This window comes from Dama dama, chromosome 20, assembly GCF_033118175.1.
Source record: "Dama dama isolate Ldn47 chromosome 20, ASM3311817v1, whole genome shotgun sequence".
NCBI classification, from domain to species: Eukaryota; Metazoa; Chordata; class Mammalia; order Artiodactyla; family Cervidae; genus Dama; species Dama dama.
Window position 1 is genome coordinate 106820028 of NC_083700.1, and position 20920 is coordinate 106840947.

General features: G+C 41.2%; 1 protein-coding gene across 2 annotated transcripts in view; it reads left to right on the forward strand.

Annotated features, from left to right (window-relative positions):
* KIAA0319L (KIAA0319 like) overlaps nucleotides 1-20920 on the forward strand; it is a 94790-nt gene that overhangs the window by 27178 nt on the left and 46692 nt on the right. For both annotated transcript variants that reach the window (XM_061122421.1, XM_061122419.1), the window contains exon 3: nucleotides 8836-9347. In XM_061122421.1, the coding sequence (XP_060978404.1) occupies nucleotides 8836-9347 (512 nt within the window). The remainder of the gene's footprint in view (nucleotides 1-8835; nucleotides 9348-20920) is intronic.

The following is a 20920-nucleotide window of genomic DNA, read 5'->3' on the forward strand; positions in this document are numbered from 1 at the left end:
TATTTCTTTGAGCTGATACAGGGGATCAGTTTGTCAGATAAGACTCATAAGAATCAGAGACCTTACCTATTACTAAGTTTTAGTAATACTTTTAAGAGTACAGAAATCAAGGGGTGTAAGTGAAGTAGGGCGAGTCTGGAACATCCTCTATGGACCCGCACCAGGTTGCTCTTCCCTCATTGGACATATTCTCTCCAGCCCAGGATAGTGGATGAGATCTCTAACTGAGGCTTCTGGTCACCTCACAAAGCAGGGGGAGTGTTTGGATTATGAAACATATCCCTTTTATACTACCAGATAATGTTATATAGCTTATGTGACATTCTTTGGGAAACCATAGAAGCAAAAGAAGGCCTTTGCAGGACAAACCAGTTTTGTATCCCCCTTACCCCGCTGCTTTTATCTCCTCCTCAGGATCTCAATTTAACCAGAGCTACGAGTGACAACCAGGGAATTAGAATTTTTGCTACCTTCTCTTCAGCCTTGTAACCTCCACAAATCCTTAAATCCTCTCGACCATTTCCCTGGAGTCTCAATGCGTTTCTGTCTCCCCCATGTTCCATTGGTAAGACGCCCTCTGTTGCTCGCCTCCAAGCTTGCACTATTTTATACTAAGGATGGATAGGCAGCCGTCCTGTCATCACTTTCTTACCTTATTTTTCCATCTTCTTTTTTTCGCACTATGAAGTGCCTTAACTATTATGATTTGTGTGAATCTGACTTGACATTCCCACATAAATTCATGCTTTTCAACTCACTGGCACTTAACCACCCCTCCCTTTCTAACTTTTTAACTGTGACAAGAAACCTTTGAGTTACCAAACCGCCTCTACACTCTAACTTGTTAGTCAGGACATCGGATAGAGAAGATGTTCTGAGATCTGGCTTTCTCTTGGAGAAATACATATTTCTCCCTCTGCCCTGCAGGCAGTGATTGTTTATTCTCCCATTTCCCGTGTACCTCTGAGTTTGGAGGTGGAGCTGACTCCTCACTGTCACTTCTTGAACATTACTCCTCCACTTTCGTGTAAAAACTTCTTCTCTTTGAGATTAATAACACTTCTTACCCCTAATCATTACTCATCTGTACCACCTATCATTCGCCTTCTTTCATTTATTGTGGCATGTGGGCCTCATCTCTTTTCACAGCCTTGCCATCAGCCTGGATGTCTTCAGTATGACCCTCTCGGTACCTGACTACCTGGTTTCTTAACCTGGCCACTTGACGGTTCATCTGTTTGTTCATTATTTCAGTATTTCCTTCATGCGTACGTGCATTTATTTATGCATTCATTCAAAAAGGGTTTTTGATCACCTGTTGTTGTTGTTGCTATTCAGTTGCTGAGTCGTGTCCGACTCTTTGCGGCCCCATGGACTGCACCACGCCAGGCTTCCCTGTCCCTCACCATCTCCCAGAGCTTGCTCAGACTCATGTCGATTGAGTTGGTGATGCCTTCCAATCCTCTTGTCCTCTCTGGTTCCCTTCTCCTCCTGCCCTCAATCTTTCCCAGCATCAGGGTCTTTTCCAGTGAGTCGACTCTTCACATCAGGTGGCCAAAGTATTGGAGCTTCCTTTAGCTTCAGCATCAGTCCTTCCAGTGAATATTCAGGGTTGATTTCCTTTAGGATGGACTGGTTTGATCTCCTTGCAGTCCAAGGGAGTCTTGAGAGTCTTCTCCAATACCACAGTTTGAAAGCATCAGTTCTTTGGTGCTCAGCCTTTTTTATTCTCCAGCTCTCACATCTGTACAAGACTACTGGAAAAACCATAGCTTTGACTGTATGGACCTTTGGAGGCAAAGTAATGTCTCCTTTTTAATATGCTATCTGGGTTTGTCATACTTTTTCTTCCAAGGAACAAGCATCTTTTAATTTCATGGCTGCAGTCACTGTCCCCAGTGATTTTGGAGCCCAGGAACATAAAATCTAAAATGTTTCCATTGTTTCCCCATCTGTATGCCATGAAGTGATGGGACCAGATGCCATGATCTTAGTTTTTTGAATGCTGAGTTTTAAGCCAGCTTTTTCACTCTCCTCTTTCACCTTCATCAAGAGGCTCTTTAATTCCTGTTCGCTTTCTGCCATAAGGGTGATGTCATCTGCATATCTGAGGTTATTGCCATTTCTCCCGGCAATCTTGATTCTCGTTTATGATTCATCCAGCCCAGCATTTTGCATGATGTACTCTGCATATAAGTTAAATAATCAGGATGACAATATACAGCCTTGACACACTCCTTTCCCAATTTGGAACCAGTCTGTTGTTCCATGTCTGGTTCTAACTGTTGCTTCTTGACCTGCATACAAGTTTCTCAGGAGGCAGGTAAGGTGGTCTGGTATTCCCACCTCTTTAAGAATTTTTCACAGTTTTTTCACCTAAAGTAATTATCTGAGTCCTATGCTAGAATTGGAGATACAGTGGTGGGGGGTGGATGGTGGTAGGACGAATCCAGACATGGTCCTCTCATTCTGGAGCTTACAGAGAAGTTGGGGGAAAGACATTGAACAGATGAGGACACAAATAAATGTAACTTTATAAGTTTTATAATTACTTTGAGGGAAAGAGGCTACAGGGCCCAAAGGGTGTACTAGAGAGACTTATCTTACCATGGGCGTGTCTCTGAGGAAATGATGGTTGAACTGCGTCCTCATATGAGGAGTTAACTGGTTAAAGAAGGGAGGTGAGAAAATTCTGAGTAGGGGCGGCAGCATGTACAAAGCCGAGTTAGGAGAGGGAGCGCATTTGAGGAGTGGAGGCTGGTGGGAGAACATGGTGAAGGAGAGGGAGAGCGTGATGCCAGGGGGCCACAAGGTAGGCAGGGTTCAGACCACATGATATCTCTTTAGGTTATGTTAAGGATTTCGGTTCATTCAAAGGGAGTGCAGCCATTGAAAATTTTACTTACTATTTTTAAAATTTGCTTTTCCAAATATAATACATATACATTGTATAAATTCTAAAGGTAATGATATTTAGTGAACAAACAAGTTTCTCAGGTACCTAGTTTCTCCTCCTAAAAGCCACCGTGCCAGTTTCTTGAATATTCTTCCAAAAATAGTCTATGCATATATATGTGTGTATATACACACACACACATATAAACTTCCCCCACACACACAGATTGTGGCATACTATACACACTGCTATACACCTTTCTTTCTCCACATAATGTTTTAATGTTTCCTGGATATCATTTCATATCACAACTATAGAGAGTGGCCTTATCCCAGCAACTGCATAAATCTAATTCAGTTTACTTAACAAGTTCTCTGTTGAGGGATGTGTAAGTTATTTCCAGTGTTTTTCATTCCAGATAACATACAATAACTATTTTGGTATCGTATCACATATTTGATAATATTTCTGATAAGTAAGCTCCAAAGTTAGCTACCTTTATTCTATAAGGACTGAATTTCTTTCCTTCATTGCACTTACATTCGTTTGCAGTTCTGCATTTTTTATTATGTCTATTTAATCACTGTCTCCCCCATCTAAATTATAAACTCCATCAAAGAAATGCCTAGCATGAAACAGATGCTCGATAATATTTGTTGAGGACTTCCCTGGTGGTCCAGTGGTTAAGACTCTGCACTTCCACTGCAGGGGGTGCGGGTTCAATCCCTAGTCAGGGAACTAAGATCCCGTATGCTGTGCAATGTGGCAAAGAAAAACCTAAAAAAGAAATTGTTGAAGAGATGAAGGAATAAGGAGGTAAGGATAATAGCTAGATGGGAAATAAGGGTGCTTTTTTAGTTAAGCCTTTTATACCAGATAGAAATAATTTGCATCTCTATAAAAATCGAAGTCCTTTGAAACTTATCAGTCTCCTATTAGTTAACATCTAAATTTAGGCTCTATTCAGTAATAGTAATTCAAAAAAAGTATATTCTCATACATCTGGGGTTGGCAGACTTTCTTAAAGGGCCAAATAGTCAATATTTTAGGCTTTACTAATATTAAGATAACTCTGTTGCAGCTACTTAACTCTGCCATTAGAACAAAAGCAGCCATACATAATACATAAATAAATGAGTGTGAGTGACTATATTCCAGTGAAAGTTTATTTACAATAATAGGCAGCAGCTAGAGTTGGCCCTTGGACCATAGTTGGCTCTACTCGTTTAATGAATCAGTAATGATAACCCTTCTTTCATTCCTGATGTTGTCAATTTGTGACTTCTCTTTTTTTTCTGTTATCAGTCACACTAGAGCTTTACCAATTTTATTGACTTTTTAGACAATTAGATTTGTGTTTCATTGGTTTTTCTCTATTGTTTTTTGTTTGTTTTCTGTTTCATTGGTTACTCTTTATCTTTTCCTTTCTCTGCTTATTTGGATATAATTTACTCTTTTTTTTTTTTCCTGTCTTTTATGATGAAAGCATAAGATCATTATTTTTCTCCCTGTTAAAGTTTGGCCTTTACTTTTCCATATCTTTTTGAATACATTTATCTACAAACAAAAAAGCTTCATTCTGAAGAATATAAATAAGACCATAACATATAGGTTTTCTGCAGCTTGCTAAAGGTATCATGGGTATATTTCTTCAGCTACATATGGAACTCGACCTCATTCTTTTCACTTGCTGTATAGTATTCTGCAGTAACTATATCTATATTAGGTTCTTCAAATATTTCACCAGTACAAACTATACTGAAATCCTCACAAGTGGGAAATTCTCCAGGATAGAAGTACACAGAATGTTTTTGTTAGATGTGTGATTTATTCAATGTCTTCTCTTAATGCTCAGAAGGAATAAACTACTTCTATGTGATTTACCACATTAACTGCATTTCATGATTCTTTCTTTGTTATAAATTTTCCTATGTTGTTTAAGGGCTGAACTTTGGGGGAAAAGTCTTTCCACATTAATTTTGTTTATAATTTTGTTTCTCTGGTATTGGTTCTCTGATGTCCAATAAGAATTGAACTCTTTCAATGGAATTTCCCACAGTCATTACATAAGTAGGGTTTATTTTCACTATGAGTCTTCTGATGTCCAGCAAAGGTTGTATACCTGAAAGATTTTCCACATTTACTACAGTGATGGGGTTTCTCTCCTTTATGCATTCTTTGATGATTAATAAGAGTTGAATTGTTCCTAAAGATTTTCCCACACTGATTATACCAGTATGGTTTCTCTTCAGTATGGATTTTCTTATGTTCCAACAGAGTTAAGTTATCCCTGAAAACTTTCCCACCTTCATTACATATAAAAGGTCTTTCTCCACAATGTATTCTGTCATGATGAGTAAGGGCTACCTTCTGAGCATAGACATTCTCACAGTCTTTACATTAGTAAGGGTTTCTGACTGGTCTGAATTCTCTGTTGACTTAAAAGAATAGAGTTCTTTCTGAAAGCTTTTCCACGTTCATTGCATTTATAGGGTTTCTGTCTATAATGAATTCCCTATTGATCAATAATTGTTGAGTGCTTCTTTAAGAATTTCCCACATTCTGTACATCTATAAGGTTGTTTTCTTATGTGAATTTTATGATGATTAAAAGGAATGAACTGCTCATAATGTCTATCACACATTCTTTATGTTTATGAGATTTCTTTGTCAGTATAATATCTCTGGTGTTTAATAAAGGAGAATTTATACTTGAAGACTTTGCTACATTATAGTACTCTTTCTCTGTGGAACTTCTGTGCTTCTACTTCAGACCTATATTGATTGTGACACTTTTGTTTGCCCTTTCAGAGCAGACCCTTCAGAAGTATTTATTTTGCTTTAGGTCTGACATCTTTGTTTCAAACCAGTACTCTTGGACTGCACAGGTACCTGGTGGAGCTTCTCATACTTTTATCCAGGGCTCTACCCCTTGCTCCAGTTGGGCTATTAATTTTAGCTTGAAAGAGAGAGAAGCCCCATAACAACAGATTCCTGTAGTTTTCCAGCATCATATATCCGTGTACATGTTCATCAAATAGCATCTGGGTATCTTCATTCAATCTAAGTAAAGGCCACAGTCACATTTGCAGATGTCAGTGATCCCTGGATCTATGCCCTTGGTAGTCTTGGAGCCATCTGGCTTCTGAAGTATTCTTCCAGGCAAGGGGAGAAAGTCATGCTTAGGCTGATAGTTCTGGAGGTTAGAAATCCTAAATCAAGGTGTTGGCTGGGTTGCTTCCTTCTGAATCTTTGGGTAGAATCCTCCTTTAACTCTTCTTAGCTTTTGGTGGTCACTGTTAGTCCTTGACTTTTCTTGGCATGCAGCTATATCTTTTCCATCTCTGCTTCTATCATCACAATGCATTCGCCCTATGTGTCTTTCTAGATCATTGATTTTAGACTTTTCTTCTTTTCTAAAATAAGCATGTAAAGCTATAAATGCCCCTCTAAACATTGCTTTAACTGTATCCCACACATTTTAGTATGTTGTGTTTTCAGTTTCATTCAGTTCAAAATGCTTTCTAAACTTTCATGGTTTCAACCTACACTTGGTGTAAATTAGTATTACACCAAGGGGAACCACTATCCAGATGTCTGGAGCTCTTTCTCTGTGTAGCTCCTTCTTTCCGGTAGTTTCTAGCTACCACAGTCCCCGTGAACTCTTTGTTTCGTCAACTGAGCAAGACCACCGTGCTCTGCTTAGGTTCTTCCCTGTCTCACAGTCTGCAGCATGCCTTGTCTGTAAACAGAAAGCCAAAGTGATCATAGAGCTCACCCTTGTTTATTTCCTTTCTCTGTGGGATCACAGTCCCAGATCACATTGTTGTTAAGTGCCCCAAACCAATTGTTTCACATATATTTTTTGTCTAGTTTTCTAGTTTCTCAACAGTAGGAAAGCAAATTCTATGGCAGTTTCTCCTTCAAGGACAGAAGTGGAGGTCACGGTACATTAAAAAAAATACTGGCTTATAGAAAAGTGCAAGTTATTTTTGTTTTTGTGGATCTTTTCACTGTATTAAATATGAGAGACTTTTTGTGAGAGGAATGATGGAAAGTTGATCTAAAGGTAACTGACAGTAGTTATTGATGTAACAGTTTACTGATTTCAATAAACTCTGTGCACTCAGCTGTTACTGAGTCATACCATTGGTTATTGTGTGAGAAGGTAGATGAAGAAATGAGGAGCGTTTCTATAGCTCTTAGTAGCATCATTTTTAAAATAGTTTCTATTTATTCACCTTTTCTTAAGGAAGTTCTTTTTTTTCTGGCCTCTAAGTTGCCTTTTCTGATGTTAGGTTGGTGCCCGTATTTCTTTTTTTAAAAGCACAGTGGTAGATTGGCTTCCATAGTGTTTGACTCCATAATCCACAAGCCTTCCTATTTTTCTCTTGTCTTTCAGTTGACTAGTATCCACACTTAGTGTTTCCTTTGAGTCATGATGGCTTTGGCGGATTATCCAGTTGTTGCTTTAGTCAGTCTAACACTTTTTCAGTTATGCATACATGCAGATATCTTATCTGCATGTCTTATCTGCATCTTATCTGCATGTCTTATCTCCTCAGTGGTTTGATTCTATTACATATTTTCTATATGTAATTCTGCATTTTATGTTATAACTCCTGGCTGGGACTAGGGTGAAGAAAGAGGTACCTAGGGTGTGAAATTTAAGGAGACACTCAATCTCAAGGTGGGATAAGCCAACCCTGCACTTACATGACTCTTAAGACTAAGCACTTCCTTAACACTTGTGCCCGGGGCATCTCCCTTGCCTCACCTGGTTCTGGCCCTGTATAATCTTGACTTCTTAGAGGTGGCTCAGATGGTAAAGAATCTGCCTTTACGAGATTCAAGTAGTGCAGGAGTACTTGAGGAATACTCCAGTGCAGGAGACCCACGTTCGATCCCTGTGTTGGGAAGATCCCCTGGAGAAGTGCATGGGTACCCACCCCAGTATTCTTGCCTGGAGAATCCATGGACAAAGAAGCCTGGTCTGCTACAGTCCATGGGATTGCAGAGTCGGACACGACTGAGTGACTAATACACACATCACCCTGACCATAGTTGGTTACAGACACCTATATAACTAAGACCTTAAAATGAACTCTGTGTAAAAACTTTAGAACATGCTTTGGGATTTCTCTGGTGGTCCGGTGGCTAAGTCTCTGTGCTCCCAATGCAGGGGGCCCAGGTTCGATCCCTGGCCAGGGAACTAGATCCCACATACTGCAACTAAGACCCGGCGCAGCCAAATAAAAATAATTATTTAAAAAAATGCTTTATCTAAGAAAACAGAAATGAGGTGATATTTTAGGAAAACCAATACCATGCCTGAAAAAATTCAGTGGCTCAAAAGTTTATCCATAAGCAACATTAGCCAGAATTTTGGACCATGTTATCTAGGTTAACCATGGCAGGTCACTGTTGTACTTCTCTTCCTTTATTTCTTATTATGACATAACTTCTCATTAGAAAGTTCATCTAGCAGAATAAAATTTTTGGTAAACTTGACTACTGCTCTGATTAATGCTGTGATGTGCAAAGCCACCTGACTATGACCAACTGCTGATTAGAAAATGGATGAACCTGCAGCCTGCAAGAGGTCAAGGGAACTCAGTTTGTGTTGCTGCCAGTTCAGTGGAGGGGGAGTACTCCATTTCTGTTACATGAACTGGAGTTCTGTGTAAAAGGTCTACATGCAAGGGACTTATTGAGGAGGGGAGCCAGCAATAAGCGTGGAGCAGTACTTCTACCAGCTAAAATATGCTGAGCCAAAAAAATCTCTCTTTTGTGTCTTCTTTTCCACTTACCAGGCAGTTTTCCCACCCTCTTAAAAACCAGTCTTCAAAATAGCCTCCAGTGTTGGTATTCAGGACTCTTTACAGAGCTGGAGTCTCTGCTTTTATTTCATTTTAAAATGTTTCCATTCTTTGTTTTTAGATGCCAAGGAGAGCAGGTGCCAGCGAGTGAAGACACAGTTTGGTTTTGGCCTGAGATCCAGGGGAGAAAATCACCTCCAGCTTCTAGAAGGAACCCCCTCTCTCCAGTCATGTTGGGCTGCCTGCTGCCAGGACTCTGCCTGTCATGCCTTTTGGTGGTTAGAGGGGATGTGCATCCAGGCAGACTGCAGCAGGCCCCAGAGCTGCCAGGCTTTTAGGACAGACTCTTCCAACTCAATGCTGGTGTTTTTCAAAAAATTCCAAATTGAAGATGATTTGGAATTTCTACCTGAAGATGATGTACCACATATTTTGGGGCTAGGTTGGAGCAGAGCATCTTGGAGGAGGCAGAGCCCACCCAGAACTCCATTCAGACCCACTTCATCCAGTGACCAGTGGAGCTTAATCAGGAAGCTTCGGAAGAGAGAGAATCCCAGTGAAGAAGTAGCTGCCGTGACACAGCCTTCTAAAACGAATGAACTCAGTGATCTAAACAGCACTGGCTCTGCAGAGGTAAGCATATCATGAATAAGGAGCGGCTAGAAAACTAGTTTAATCTGCTTTTGCATTTGGCACACACGAGCTTCGAAGCCGTGCTTGTGGGCGGCGCTCACAGGCTGAGGAGTGTGTGTCCACAGCTGCTTGGTGTCGGCTTAGTCGGTGCTGCCCAGGTGTTCATGGGTGATTTGATCTTAGGGATGTGCACTCCATGCAGATCTGACCATTGTTTTGGTTTAAGCAGAAAGCTGCTCATTATCTTGTCTAAGCTGGTTCTTGGCTACAGGTAAGTACGTTTGTGTGGGTGTTAGTCTCCACCAGCGATTCTGCAGCATTTTCTGCCGGATTGCAAAACACTTGATTGATGCGGTTGCAGTCAAGTTCTCCTCCTCCCCCATCTCCTGCTGGTAAACACTTTCCTTATGAGATAGTTTCTATTTCATTATAAAGTAACCATCCTGGTACTGCATAAGACCTGGACCTGCTGGTCTGGGGAGTCGGATGTGGCCATTAGCCAAGAGGCCTTGGATGAATTCTTACCAAGCTTTGTATGCTAAGGGAGATACTACCAGTAGAGTTTATTCTGCTTATTATGTTTCTTCATTGTTGATCTTCCTGGGCAAACGATTAAGAGGAATGACTCACCCTGTGCTCATTCTCCCTCAATTGCTGTGACTTATTTTTGTCTTTGTTTTGTCCTAGTTGTCTCTACCAAGTTAAAGCCAGAGTGGGGAGGCTACTACATGCCAGACACTGTGTGTGCTAATCACTGTGTTATGTCATTTTGTTTAATTTTCATAGCAATATTTCCAAGTATGTGTTATTAACCCTGTTTTCCTAGTGAGGAAACTGAGGTCCAAATAGGTTAAACAGTTTGATCATGCAGCTAATGAATAGCAGAACCTTTCAGTGCAATTTTAGAGCTACAGTATTAGGTTCAATTTGCTCATAAACATTTATGGACTTTTATTGTCAATGTCAGGCTTCCCTCATAGCTCAGTTGGTAAAGAATCTGCCTGCAATGCAGGAGACCCTGGTTCGATTCCTGGGTCTGGAAGATCCGCTGGAGAAGGGATAGGCTACCCACTCCAGTATTCTTGGGCTTCCCTGGTGGCTCAGCTGGTAAAGAATCTGCCTGCAATGCCGGAGACCTGGGTTCAATCCCTGGGTTGGGAAGATCCCCTGGAGAAGGGAAAGGCTACCCATTCTAGTATTCTAGCCTGGAAAATGCCATGGACTGTATAGTCCATGGAATCGCAAAGAGTTGGACACGACTGAGCGACTTTCACTTATTGTCAGTGTCAGGTACTTTCCTAAGCACTAGAGGTAAATAAGACATGATCTGTGCTCTCAGGAGTTTATAGTCTAGTGGAAACTCAGGCATGAAGATGGTGTTCACAATACTGTATAATTTTTTATTTTTTTTAAAGAACCAGCTTTTAAAATTTTATTTTATTTTTTTGACTGTGCTGGGTCTTCATTGCGGCTCATGGGCTTTCTCTAGTTGCAGTGAGTGGGGGCTACTCTTTTTGTGGCATGGGGGCTTCTCATTGCAGTGGCTTCTCTTGTTGCGGAAGCATGGATTCTAGGGCACATTGGCTCAGTAGCTGTGGCCCACAGGCCTCGTTGCCGTGTGGCAGGTGGGATCATCCCAGACCAGGGATCGAACCTGTGTCCCTGGTGTTGGCTGGTGGATCCCTAACCACTGGACCACTCGGGAAGTCCCCCAGTAGTGTGTAATTATTGCATTAGTAGATTTATGTATTGGGTTGGCCAAAAAGTTTGTTTGGGTTTTTCTGTAACATCTTATGGAAAAACCCAAACGAACTTTTGGCTAACCCACTACTACACAATAGGAACACAAAAGAAGAAGTGATCCTCTGAGCAGGCAGGTGATGTGTATGTGCAGGGAAGAGTTTACAGAGATGTTTAATTTATTTCTTAATGGATGTGTAGAATTTCACTTGGGGTTTAAAAGTTAAAAAAAAAAATTCTGGAGAGAGGTCCAGTGTGTGCAGAGGTTTAGTCAGCACATACTTACTGCACATTTACTGTCTGTAAGGTGTTGTACTAAAAGCAAGGCAGTACAAATATTATATCAAATAAGATCATGATTCCTGCCCTAATAGAGCTTACACTCTGGCAAGGAAAATAGGCATGTAATTTTTGATAATTAAATACTTATAAGCTCGATGTACATTATAAGAGGGTAAGTAGAGTACTGTAAGAACATCTAACAGGGACCTAATTAAGATTAAGGGGTCAAGTTAGGCCACCCTAAGTAAGGAAAGTTGAAGCTGAGATTGAAGTAGAAGTAGGAATTAGGGGAAAAAACCGGCAGAATAATTCAGGCAGAAAGAATAACAGTTTCAAAGTGTGTTAGATGCCTTAGAACATGGCAAGATCACAAAGTTGAGAGAGACTGGTCTTGTTTGGCAAACAGAGCAAGAGACCTTTAGAGAAAGAAGAGGCTTCAAAGGTGTTCAGAGCCTCGTTCAGTTGCCAGGTCGTGTCCAGCTCTTTGCGACCCCACGGACTGCAGCACACCAGGCTTCACTGTCCTATCCTGTCTCCCAGAGTTTGCTCAGATCCATGTCCGTTGAGTCAGTGATGCTATCTAACCATCTCATCCTCTGCTGCCCCTTCTTTTGCCTTCAGTCTTACCAGGCATCAAAGCCTTTTCAATGAGTTGGCTCATCTCATCAGGTGGTCTGAGTATTGGAGCTTTACAATCAGTCCTTTCAATGAATATTAAGGGTTGATTTCCTTAGGATTGACTGGTTTCATCTCCTTGCAGTTCAAGAGACTCTCGAGAGTCTTCTCTACCACCACAATTCAAAATCATCAATTCTTTGGCACTCAGGCTTCTTTATGGTCCAGCTCTCAGATCTGTACATTATTACAGCGAAAACCATAGCTTTGACTGTATGGAACTTTGTTGGCAAAGTGATGTCTCTGCTTTTTAATATGCTATCTAGGTTTGTCATAGCTTCCCTTCCAAGGAGTAAACGTCTTTCAATTTCATGGCTGCAATCATTGTCAGCAGTGATTTTTGGAGCCCAAGAAGATAAAGTGAAAGTGAAAGTTGCTCAGTCCTGTCTCACTCTTTGTGACCCCATGAACTATAGTCCATGGACTTCTCCGGGCCAGAATGCTGGAGTGGGTAGCCTTTCCCTTCTCCAGGGGATCTTCCCAACCCAGAGATTGAACCCAGTTGGTTCATTCTTTACCAACTGAACCACAAGGGAAGCAAGAAAATAAAATCTATCACTGTGTCCACTTTTCCCCTTCTGTTTGACATGAAGTGATGGGACTAGATGCCATGATCTTAGTTTTTTTGAATGCTGAGTTTTAAGCCAGCTTTTTCACTCTCCTCTTTCTCCCCCATCAAGAGGCTCTTTAGTTCTTCTTCACTTCCTGCCATTAGAATAGTATCATCTGGGTATCTGAAGTTGTTGGTATTTCTCCTGGCAGTCTTGATTCTAGCTCATGATTCATCCAGCCCAGCATTTCGCGTGATATATTTCTGCATATAAGTTAAATAAGCAGGGTGACAATATACAGCCTTGATGTACTCCTTTACCAATTCTGTACCAGTCCTTTGTTCTATGGCCAGTTCTAACAGTTGCTTCTTAACCTGCATACTCGTTTTTCAGGAGACAGGTAAGGTGGTCTGGTATTCCCATCTCTTGAAGAATTTTCCACAGTTTGTTGTGATCCACACAGTCAAAGTCTTTAGCATAGTCAATGAAGCAGAAGTAGATGTTTTCCTAGAATTTCCCTGCTTTCTCTATGATCCAACGAACATTGGCAATTTGAACTCTGGTTCCTCTGCCCTTTCTAAATCCAGTTTGTACAGCTGGAAGTTCTCGGTTCACATACTGCTGAAGTCTCACTTGAAAGATTTTGAGCATAACCTTAATGGTGTGTGAAATGAATGCAGTTGTATGGTAGTTTGATCATTCTTTGGCACTGCCCTTCTTTGGGATTGGAAGAGCCAGCCTTCAGGCCTTCTTAAAATATTAGTCTTTATCTTAACAGGGAATGAAATGGTTAGATACCTTACTGTGTGATGAATAGAATGAAGGTCCATGGAGCGGTCAAGAAGGAGGCCCTTTGGGCAAGGGAACTATTGTACTAAAGGAAGTTGAAGATATGGGAAGGAGGATAAAGACAATTCTCCCTCAGGGCTGAGGATCTCAAACTTTAACAGAATCACTTGGAGGCCTTGTTAAAAACAGATTGCTGGGTCCTAGCTCCAGAGTTTCTGATTCACTTTGTTTAAAGTGGGGCCTGAGAATTTGCATTTTTACAGCTTCCCTGGTGGCTCAGATGGTAAAGAATCTGCCTGCAATATGGGAGACCTTGGTTTGATCCCTAGGTTGGAAAGAACCCCTGGAGGAGGGCATGGCAACCCACTCCCGTATTCTTAGCTGGAGAGTCCCCATGGACAGAGGAGCCTGGCGGGCTGCAGTCCCTGGGGTCGCATAGAGTCGGACCCGACTGAAGCGACTGAGCACAGCGCAGCCTCATAGGGCGGGGGTCAGAACACGGGACACTCGATGAGTCTTAGGCAGGAGAGACTCTCCTTCATTGTGACAGGAAGGAAGGAGTGAGTGGATTGGGATGTGACTGAGGTGGACTGTTGGTTCGAGAGAAGGAAATTGTGGTAGTTCTAATCTCATTCTTGTTTTTTCCTGAAGTGGAATAAATCATTTATTGACAGTAGAAGCAGAGGTAAGTGGAGTGGGGATGGGTGGGTAGTAGGCAGGAGTGAGAGATCCGGAGAGAGTGGTAGAGGTCTGAAATGACCATTGATCAGGATCGGAGATGGTAAACAAGGTAAGGAAATAGAAAGGTTGCTGGGTAGCCTTGAAGATGGAGAACATGAGTTTACAATTATGGTCGTATGATTCTCCTCAGGACCTCCCAGCAGCCCTGTCAAGGAAAGGTTGGTGGTTTGATTCAGCCAAGATTAGAACTTGGCCAATTTTGTATGGAAGGAGATGGAGGCATGGAAATGGAGGTCATTGTCAAGAGAGTGGATAAAAGAGATATAAGAAAGGAAGAGAGGCAAAGTTGGGAGGGGTTGACGGAGATTCAGTACAGGAGTCTGGCATTCAGAGACTTTGGTGATGGGAAACAGATACACAGAACAAGTACATGTGTGGGAAGGACAGGATGTTTGAATTTCAGGTTTCAGAGCTGTAGAAGTTACAGTGATTACAAGGTCTAGGGTGAAACTATGGAAGAGGGTTGCTGGGATAGAGCAGAGAAGAAATTTATTGATGATAAGGAGCTCAAAGAACATGTTGAATGAGTCATCCATGTAGACCTTGAGACCTTTAGTAAGGATGATGATAATAACAGCAACAGTTAATGTTTACTGGTAGTACTTACTGTGTGTCAGGTACTATTCTGAGCCTTTTACACGAATTAACTTTTATCTATACAACAAATCCTATGACTTACTTTTTTATTTTACAAATGAGGAAACTCAGGAAAAGAAAGGTTAAGGCACGTGGCCAAGGCAGCATAGCTACTGTATGGTAGTACCAAAACTTGAACACAGGCTGTCTCATTCTCTCCAGAGTCTGCCCTCTAGCTCTTACTCTTGAGGCAAGGACCTGCAGTGAAGAGGAATTTTGAGAGCCAGTTGTGAAGGCCGTCAGTAAGGTAGGAGGAGTAATGAGTAAGTGGAGGGATGACGGCTGTGATGAGAGTTGAGGTGTTGTGCAGCAAGACAGCAGAGGAGAAGAGGCTTTTACCGAAAAGATGGAAGAGTAAGATTTGCAAAGGGTGTTGAGAAGGGGAGCAAGTAAAGTAGCATCCCACCTTTAATCCTGAAGTATGGGAGAATAAGTAGCCATCATATTGCAGAGATACATGGGAAACTGCATCCTTCAAGGCGTGCAGACTTACCCTTAAGAATAGATCAGAGGGGGCTTCCCTGGTGGTCCAGTGGATAGGAATCTGTCTTGCAACTCAGGGGACACCAGTTCGATCCCTGGTCTGGGAAGATCCCGCTTGCTGCAGAGCCTCTAAGCCTGTGTGCCACAACTACTGAGCCAGTGCTCCACAACAAGAGAAACCACTGCAATGAGAAGCCTGTGCCCTGCAAGGAAGAATAACCCCCACTCGCTGTAACTAGAGAAAAATAAAAATATATATTATAAATAAATAAATATAAGATTAGGAGGTCAGGGATCACTTTATGAGCATGCGGCCTATGCAGTCCTCACACTTAGAAAGGCCTTGTTCTTGATTTACTGTTCTGCTCTCATTATCTTGAAATTCTTAATTTTTGAACAAGTAAGCCACATTTTCATTTTGTACCAGATCCTGAAAATTTATATGTTGCCTGTCCCGCAAGAGGTATAGGGAACAAAATATGAAGGTACTGAGCATACTGGTGACTTTCTGGTCATATGGAATAGAAATTCCAGACAATTCAATGAAATTTTTGGAAGAGAAAAAGAGGTTGGGAACAGGTGTGGTGTGGTTAGTGTTTAACAACTGGGCTGTGTTCCCCCTATAAAACAAAGTCAAATCCCGAGTTGTAGACTCTGCTAATTTATGTGGTGTAAATACTACCACCATGACCAATTTCAAACTACAACATGAAGTCACTGAACACAACATTGGCAGAGATGAACCCAGTCAGCACAGTACAGGATAACTATGATCCATAAAATTAGACAAGTAAAATTAGACCTATGGTAGATTTAGACCTGACAGTCTACTGGAAGATGGTGAAAACTCAAACTTAGGCCTTACAGAATTCAGGTGGGGGAGGATCCTGAAGTTGTGTTGGCTGAGGAATTCTTTTTCTTGTTGTTCACCAGTCATAAACAGTGGCAATAAATTGCTGCTAGCCACCTGCCAATGCAGGTAGACATAAGAGATGCAGGTTCGTTCCCTGGGTTGGGAAGATCCCCCAGAGGAGGGCACGGCAACCCACTCCAGTATTCTTGCCTGGGGAATGCCATGGACAGAGGAGCCTGGTGAGCCGTGGTCCATAGGGTGGCAGAGTCAGACACAACTGAAGCGATTTAGCACACATGCAAGCACGGACAGGCTCCCAAGCTTTATGGTCTAACATGGAGAGTGGGTGGACATGGAGGGAAGAATATTGAGCTTGAACTTTGAAACCCTGGTGTGGAAGTGGGCTTTGTGCAGTGTCACACAGAGACATTACATAGTTTGGCATTACATGTTGGGAACTGTAAGCATTGCTGAAAAATGGGGAGAGTGGTCTTCAGATCCAGACAAGTGAAATTTGACCTTATACCACGCTTAGGCGTTTCATTCTCATCCCGAAGGCCTGGATAGCTCTGGTGGGGTGGTCCGATCACCTTGTGCATTCAGAATGGTTAATTGCTAGACCTTTCTTTCAGAAGAGGACTTGGAGTTCAGACTTCTGTTTAACATACTAGAGAGAGTAAGAGAACTGTATGCACTGCAGGTCTTCTAATTAGGGAAGACTGAGTAGCAGCATTAGTTTTTAGTTTGTACTGTTTTCACTAGGGTAGGTCAAGCAAGTCTGCATCCAAAGGAGGAAGAAATTGCATGGAAAATTACTCTTGTCTCTGCCTGAAATGCGTACAGAATTGCAAAGGCCTGGGGTTGTCAGTAGCATTTTTTCATTCTTTTGAAAATATGTAGATATTGTGAACTTTTAGCAATTCTAGAAGTGGAAAGGAATGCCGTGAATTTATTCACCTTTCTCAGCTTAGAAAAGGAGAAGCTTGTACTGTTGGTTTAAGTACTTTATCCTTTCTGTGTCATGAACCTCTGAATTGTGGGAAAGAGCATGAAAGCTTGTTGATTGGGTACAGGAACATTTGCAGTACAAGGAGTTCAGTCACTGGCAATTAACTGCTGCCAATCCTGCTTTCTGAAAGGAGAGTGTTCTCTTTGAGCCCCGGAAATAAAGGCCCAATTAGGTATCCCCACATGTAAGCTTTGATTTCAGAAGATCTGAGGTGCTGCTTTCTCTCTAACAGCACCGTCTCCCCATTTGTAGTCAGTATTACACCTTTTCAACCCCTATAAGCAAGTGACTTTCTGTAGAAAACATGGCTGAGAAGGATAAATGAGCCAAGCCCTTGGACACTTCTCTGCTGTCTTTATCACCAAGGAAAACTTGTGCTGACTCTACAGAAGGTTGGAACTTACCTCTTACCATAAGATAGAGGCGTGGGGTGTGAGCAGCAGCAGCAGCAAAGAGCCTTGCATAACCAAGGACAGAAACCCAAGCAGTTTTGTTTCCCTCATCTGTACTTTTGGTTTGGTTTGGTTTGTTTTTCAGGGTTTTCCACTTGGTTGCTTTCTCGTAGTTTTTGTTTTTAAATCTTTCCTTTAATCCTTTAGACTTGTGAAATTTTTACCAAGGGTTCTTTTGTTCTTCTGGTTATTATTTCCTGACACATTTGGAATCTCTGAGGACCTAGTTTTCTCCAGCTCCTCATTCTCAGTTATCTGAGCAGCAGACACAAAAATTTTTATTGGGCCCAGGTTTCCTTCCAGCCCTTTGGCCTGGACCAGGGTTGTGGGTTTCTCACATCTTAGTGACCTAGGCCCTTCCCGTGTTGTCTGTGTGTATATGTTCACTAAACACATCCTCGACAGCCCCCGTCCTCCACCCTTTTAATCTTACCTGAGTGGCTTGTTGCATTGAGAGAAAAACCGGGCAGCCTGTTTCTTTGTTGTGAGTATCCAAGAATCCCTCCTAGGGCCTCCCCGGTGGCCCAGTGATAAAGAATCTGCCTGCCAGTGCAGGAGACACAGTTCAGTCCCTGGTCCAGGAAGGTCCCACATGTTGAGGAGCAGCGAAGCCCACGCACCGCAACTATTGAACCCGTCCGTGCTCTAGAGTCTGGGAGCGGCAACTGCTGAGCCCCCGTGCTGCAGCCACTGAAGCCTGTGCATCCTAGAGCCCGTGCCGCGCAGCAGGAGACGCCCCACGGCGGCAAAGACCTGCACAGCCCCAAGTAAATGCGTCAAGTTATTTGTTAAAAGTCCCTGTTACTGTGCTTTTCCTTTTTAAAGGTATTAGTGCCTGAACCATGATACCTTCTCCTTATTCTTTCTTCCACTGTGACTGTACCCTTTCTCCTCTAATCTGAGTTCTGGTTCTTTTATCTGATTATCTGTTGGTTTTTTTAGTTGAAGTATGGTTGATTTGTTGTGTTAGCTTCAGCTGTACAGCAAAGGGAATTGGTTACGCGTATGTATAGATACATACTTCAAAGATTCTTTTCCATTACAGTTTACTATAAGATGCTGAATATAGTTCCCTGTGTTATACAGTGAGACTTGTTGTTTATCTCTTTTACACATGGTGGTATGCTTCTGTTAATCCCATACTCCCAATTTATGCTCCCCACCCCCCCCTTGCCGCTTTCCCCTTTGGTAACCATAAATTTGTTTTCTATGTCTGTGAGTCTGTTTCTATTTTGTAAATAAGTTCATTTTTACTTTTTTTTTTTGATTCCACATTTGAATGATATAATATTTGTTTTTCTGTGTCTGACTTACTTTACATAGTATAATAATCTCTAGGTTTCATCCATGTTGCTGCATATGGCACTGTTTCATTCTTTTTTTATGGCTGAGTAATATTCCATTGCTTTCCCAGTGGTAAAGAATCCATCTGCCAATGCAGGAGCTGCAGGAGACACATGGGTTCAATCCCTGGGTTGGGAAGATCCCCTGGAGTAGGAAATGGCAACCCACTTCAGTATTCTTGCCAGAATAATCCCATGGACAGAGGAGCCTTGTGGACTACAATCTGTGGGACCGCAAAGAGTTGGACATCACTGAGCACACATGTATGCATGCAATATTCCATTGTGTGCATGTCTATGTGTATGTATATATTTACACACCACATCTTTATCCATTCATCTATTGCTTCCATGTCTGTGCTGCTGTGAGCAGTTGGGGTGCATGTATCTTTTCAATTAGAGCTTTTGTCTTTTCTAGATATATGGTGTATATATATAGATACATATATTTCTAGATGCATGATCCTGGATCATATGGTAACTCTCTTTTTAGTTTTTTGAGGTTTTTTGAGTCTGCACCAGTTTACATTCTCACCAGCAATGTCGGAAGGTTTCCTTTTCTCCATACCCTCCCAGGATTTATTATTTTAGACTTTTTGATGATATCTATTTTGACTGTTGGGAAGTGGTACCTTATTGTAGTTTTGATTTGCATTTTTCTAACAACTGACTATGTGGAGCATCTTTTCATGTGCCTGTTGGCCATCTGTATCTTCTTTAGAAAAACGTCTATTTAGGTCTTCTGTCCATTTTTTGATTGGGTTGTTTGTTTTTTCGATATTTAGCTGTATAAACTGTTCATGTATTTTGGAGATTAATCTCTTGTCAGTGGCTTCATTTGCAAGTATTTTCTCCCATTCTGTGGGTTGTCTTTTTGTTTTGTTTATGGTTTCCTTTGCTGTGCAAAAGCTTTTAAGTTTAATTAGTAGTATTTTTATTACTCTAGGAGGTGGATCAAAAAAGATCTTGCTGAGATTTATGTTAGAGTGTTCTGCCTATGCTTTCCTTTAAGAGTTTTATAGTATCCGGTCTTATATGGTGTGATTTTTAAATGGAATTTTTTATACTTTCTGATATTTCATTATTAGTATAAGGAAATGCAATAGATTTCTACATATTCTATATATCTTATATCCTGCTACCTTGCTGAATTCAGTCATCAGTTCTAACAGTTTTTGTGTGGAGTCTTTATAGTTTTCTCAGTGTATAGAGAGAGTATCATGTCCTCTGCATACAGTGATAATTTTACTTCTTCCCTACTAATATGGATACGTTTTCTTTCTTTTTCTTGTCTGATTGCTGTGACTAGAACGTCCAATACTATTAGAAGTTCTTGTCTTTTTCCAGAATTTACTGGGAAGGCTTTCAGCTTTCTACTGTTAAGTATTGGGTTGGCTGTGGGTTTGTCATAAGTGGCTTTTACTATGTTAAGATATATTTTCTTTTTTTTTTTTAATATATATATATATATTTTTAATATTTTCTTTATATCTGCTTTGGTAAGAGTTTCTTTTATCATGAATGGATGTTGAATCTTATCAAATGCTTTTAATGCATCTATTGAGATGATCATGTGGTTTTAGTCTTTGGTTGATGTGATTATCTGCTTTTTTTTTTACTGTGCGAAATAAATTTGAAAATGTGTTTGTTGACTACTTTGTAAGTTGACTTATGAAGCAAGAAGTAAAGAGAGTTTTGTTATGGCTCCATTATCAGCCTTTTGCTAATTGGCTGAACTTGAGCCATGGGCAAAACAGTCTCAAAACCAGCCATATCTTAGTTAACACTCCTGTCATCCCTCCCCATTTCTCATTTCATGAACGGTCTTAGTTTCTCAAGGAGATTTTGAGAGACATAACTTTGTAACTGACTATTACAAAGATAAACCCTGCCATGTTCTAATCTCAGCTTTTGCTGAGAATGGGGTTGGGATGTGTGATTCAGCCCCCCTGGCTTTGCTACTGAGAGATAGCTTTCCTCTGGTAGGATTTTCGTTAGTGACAATGGTAGTTTTTGTTT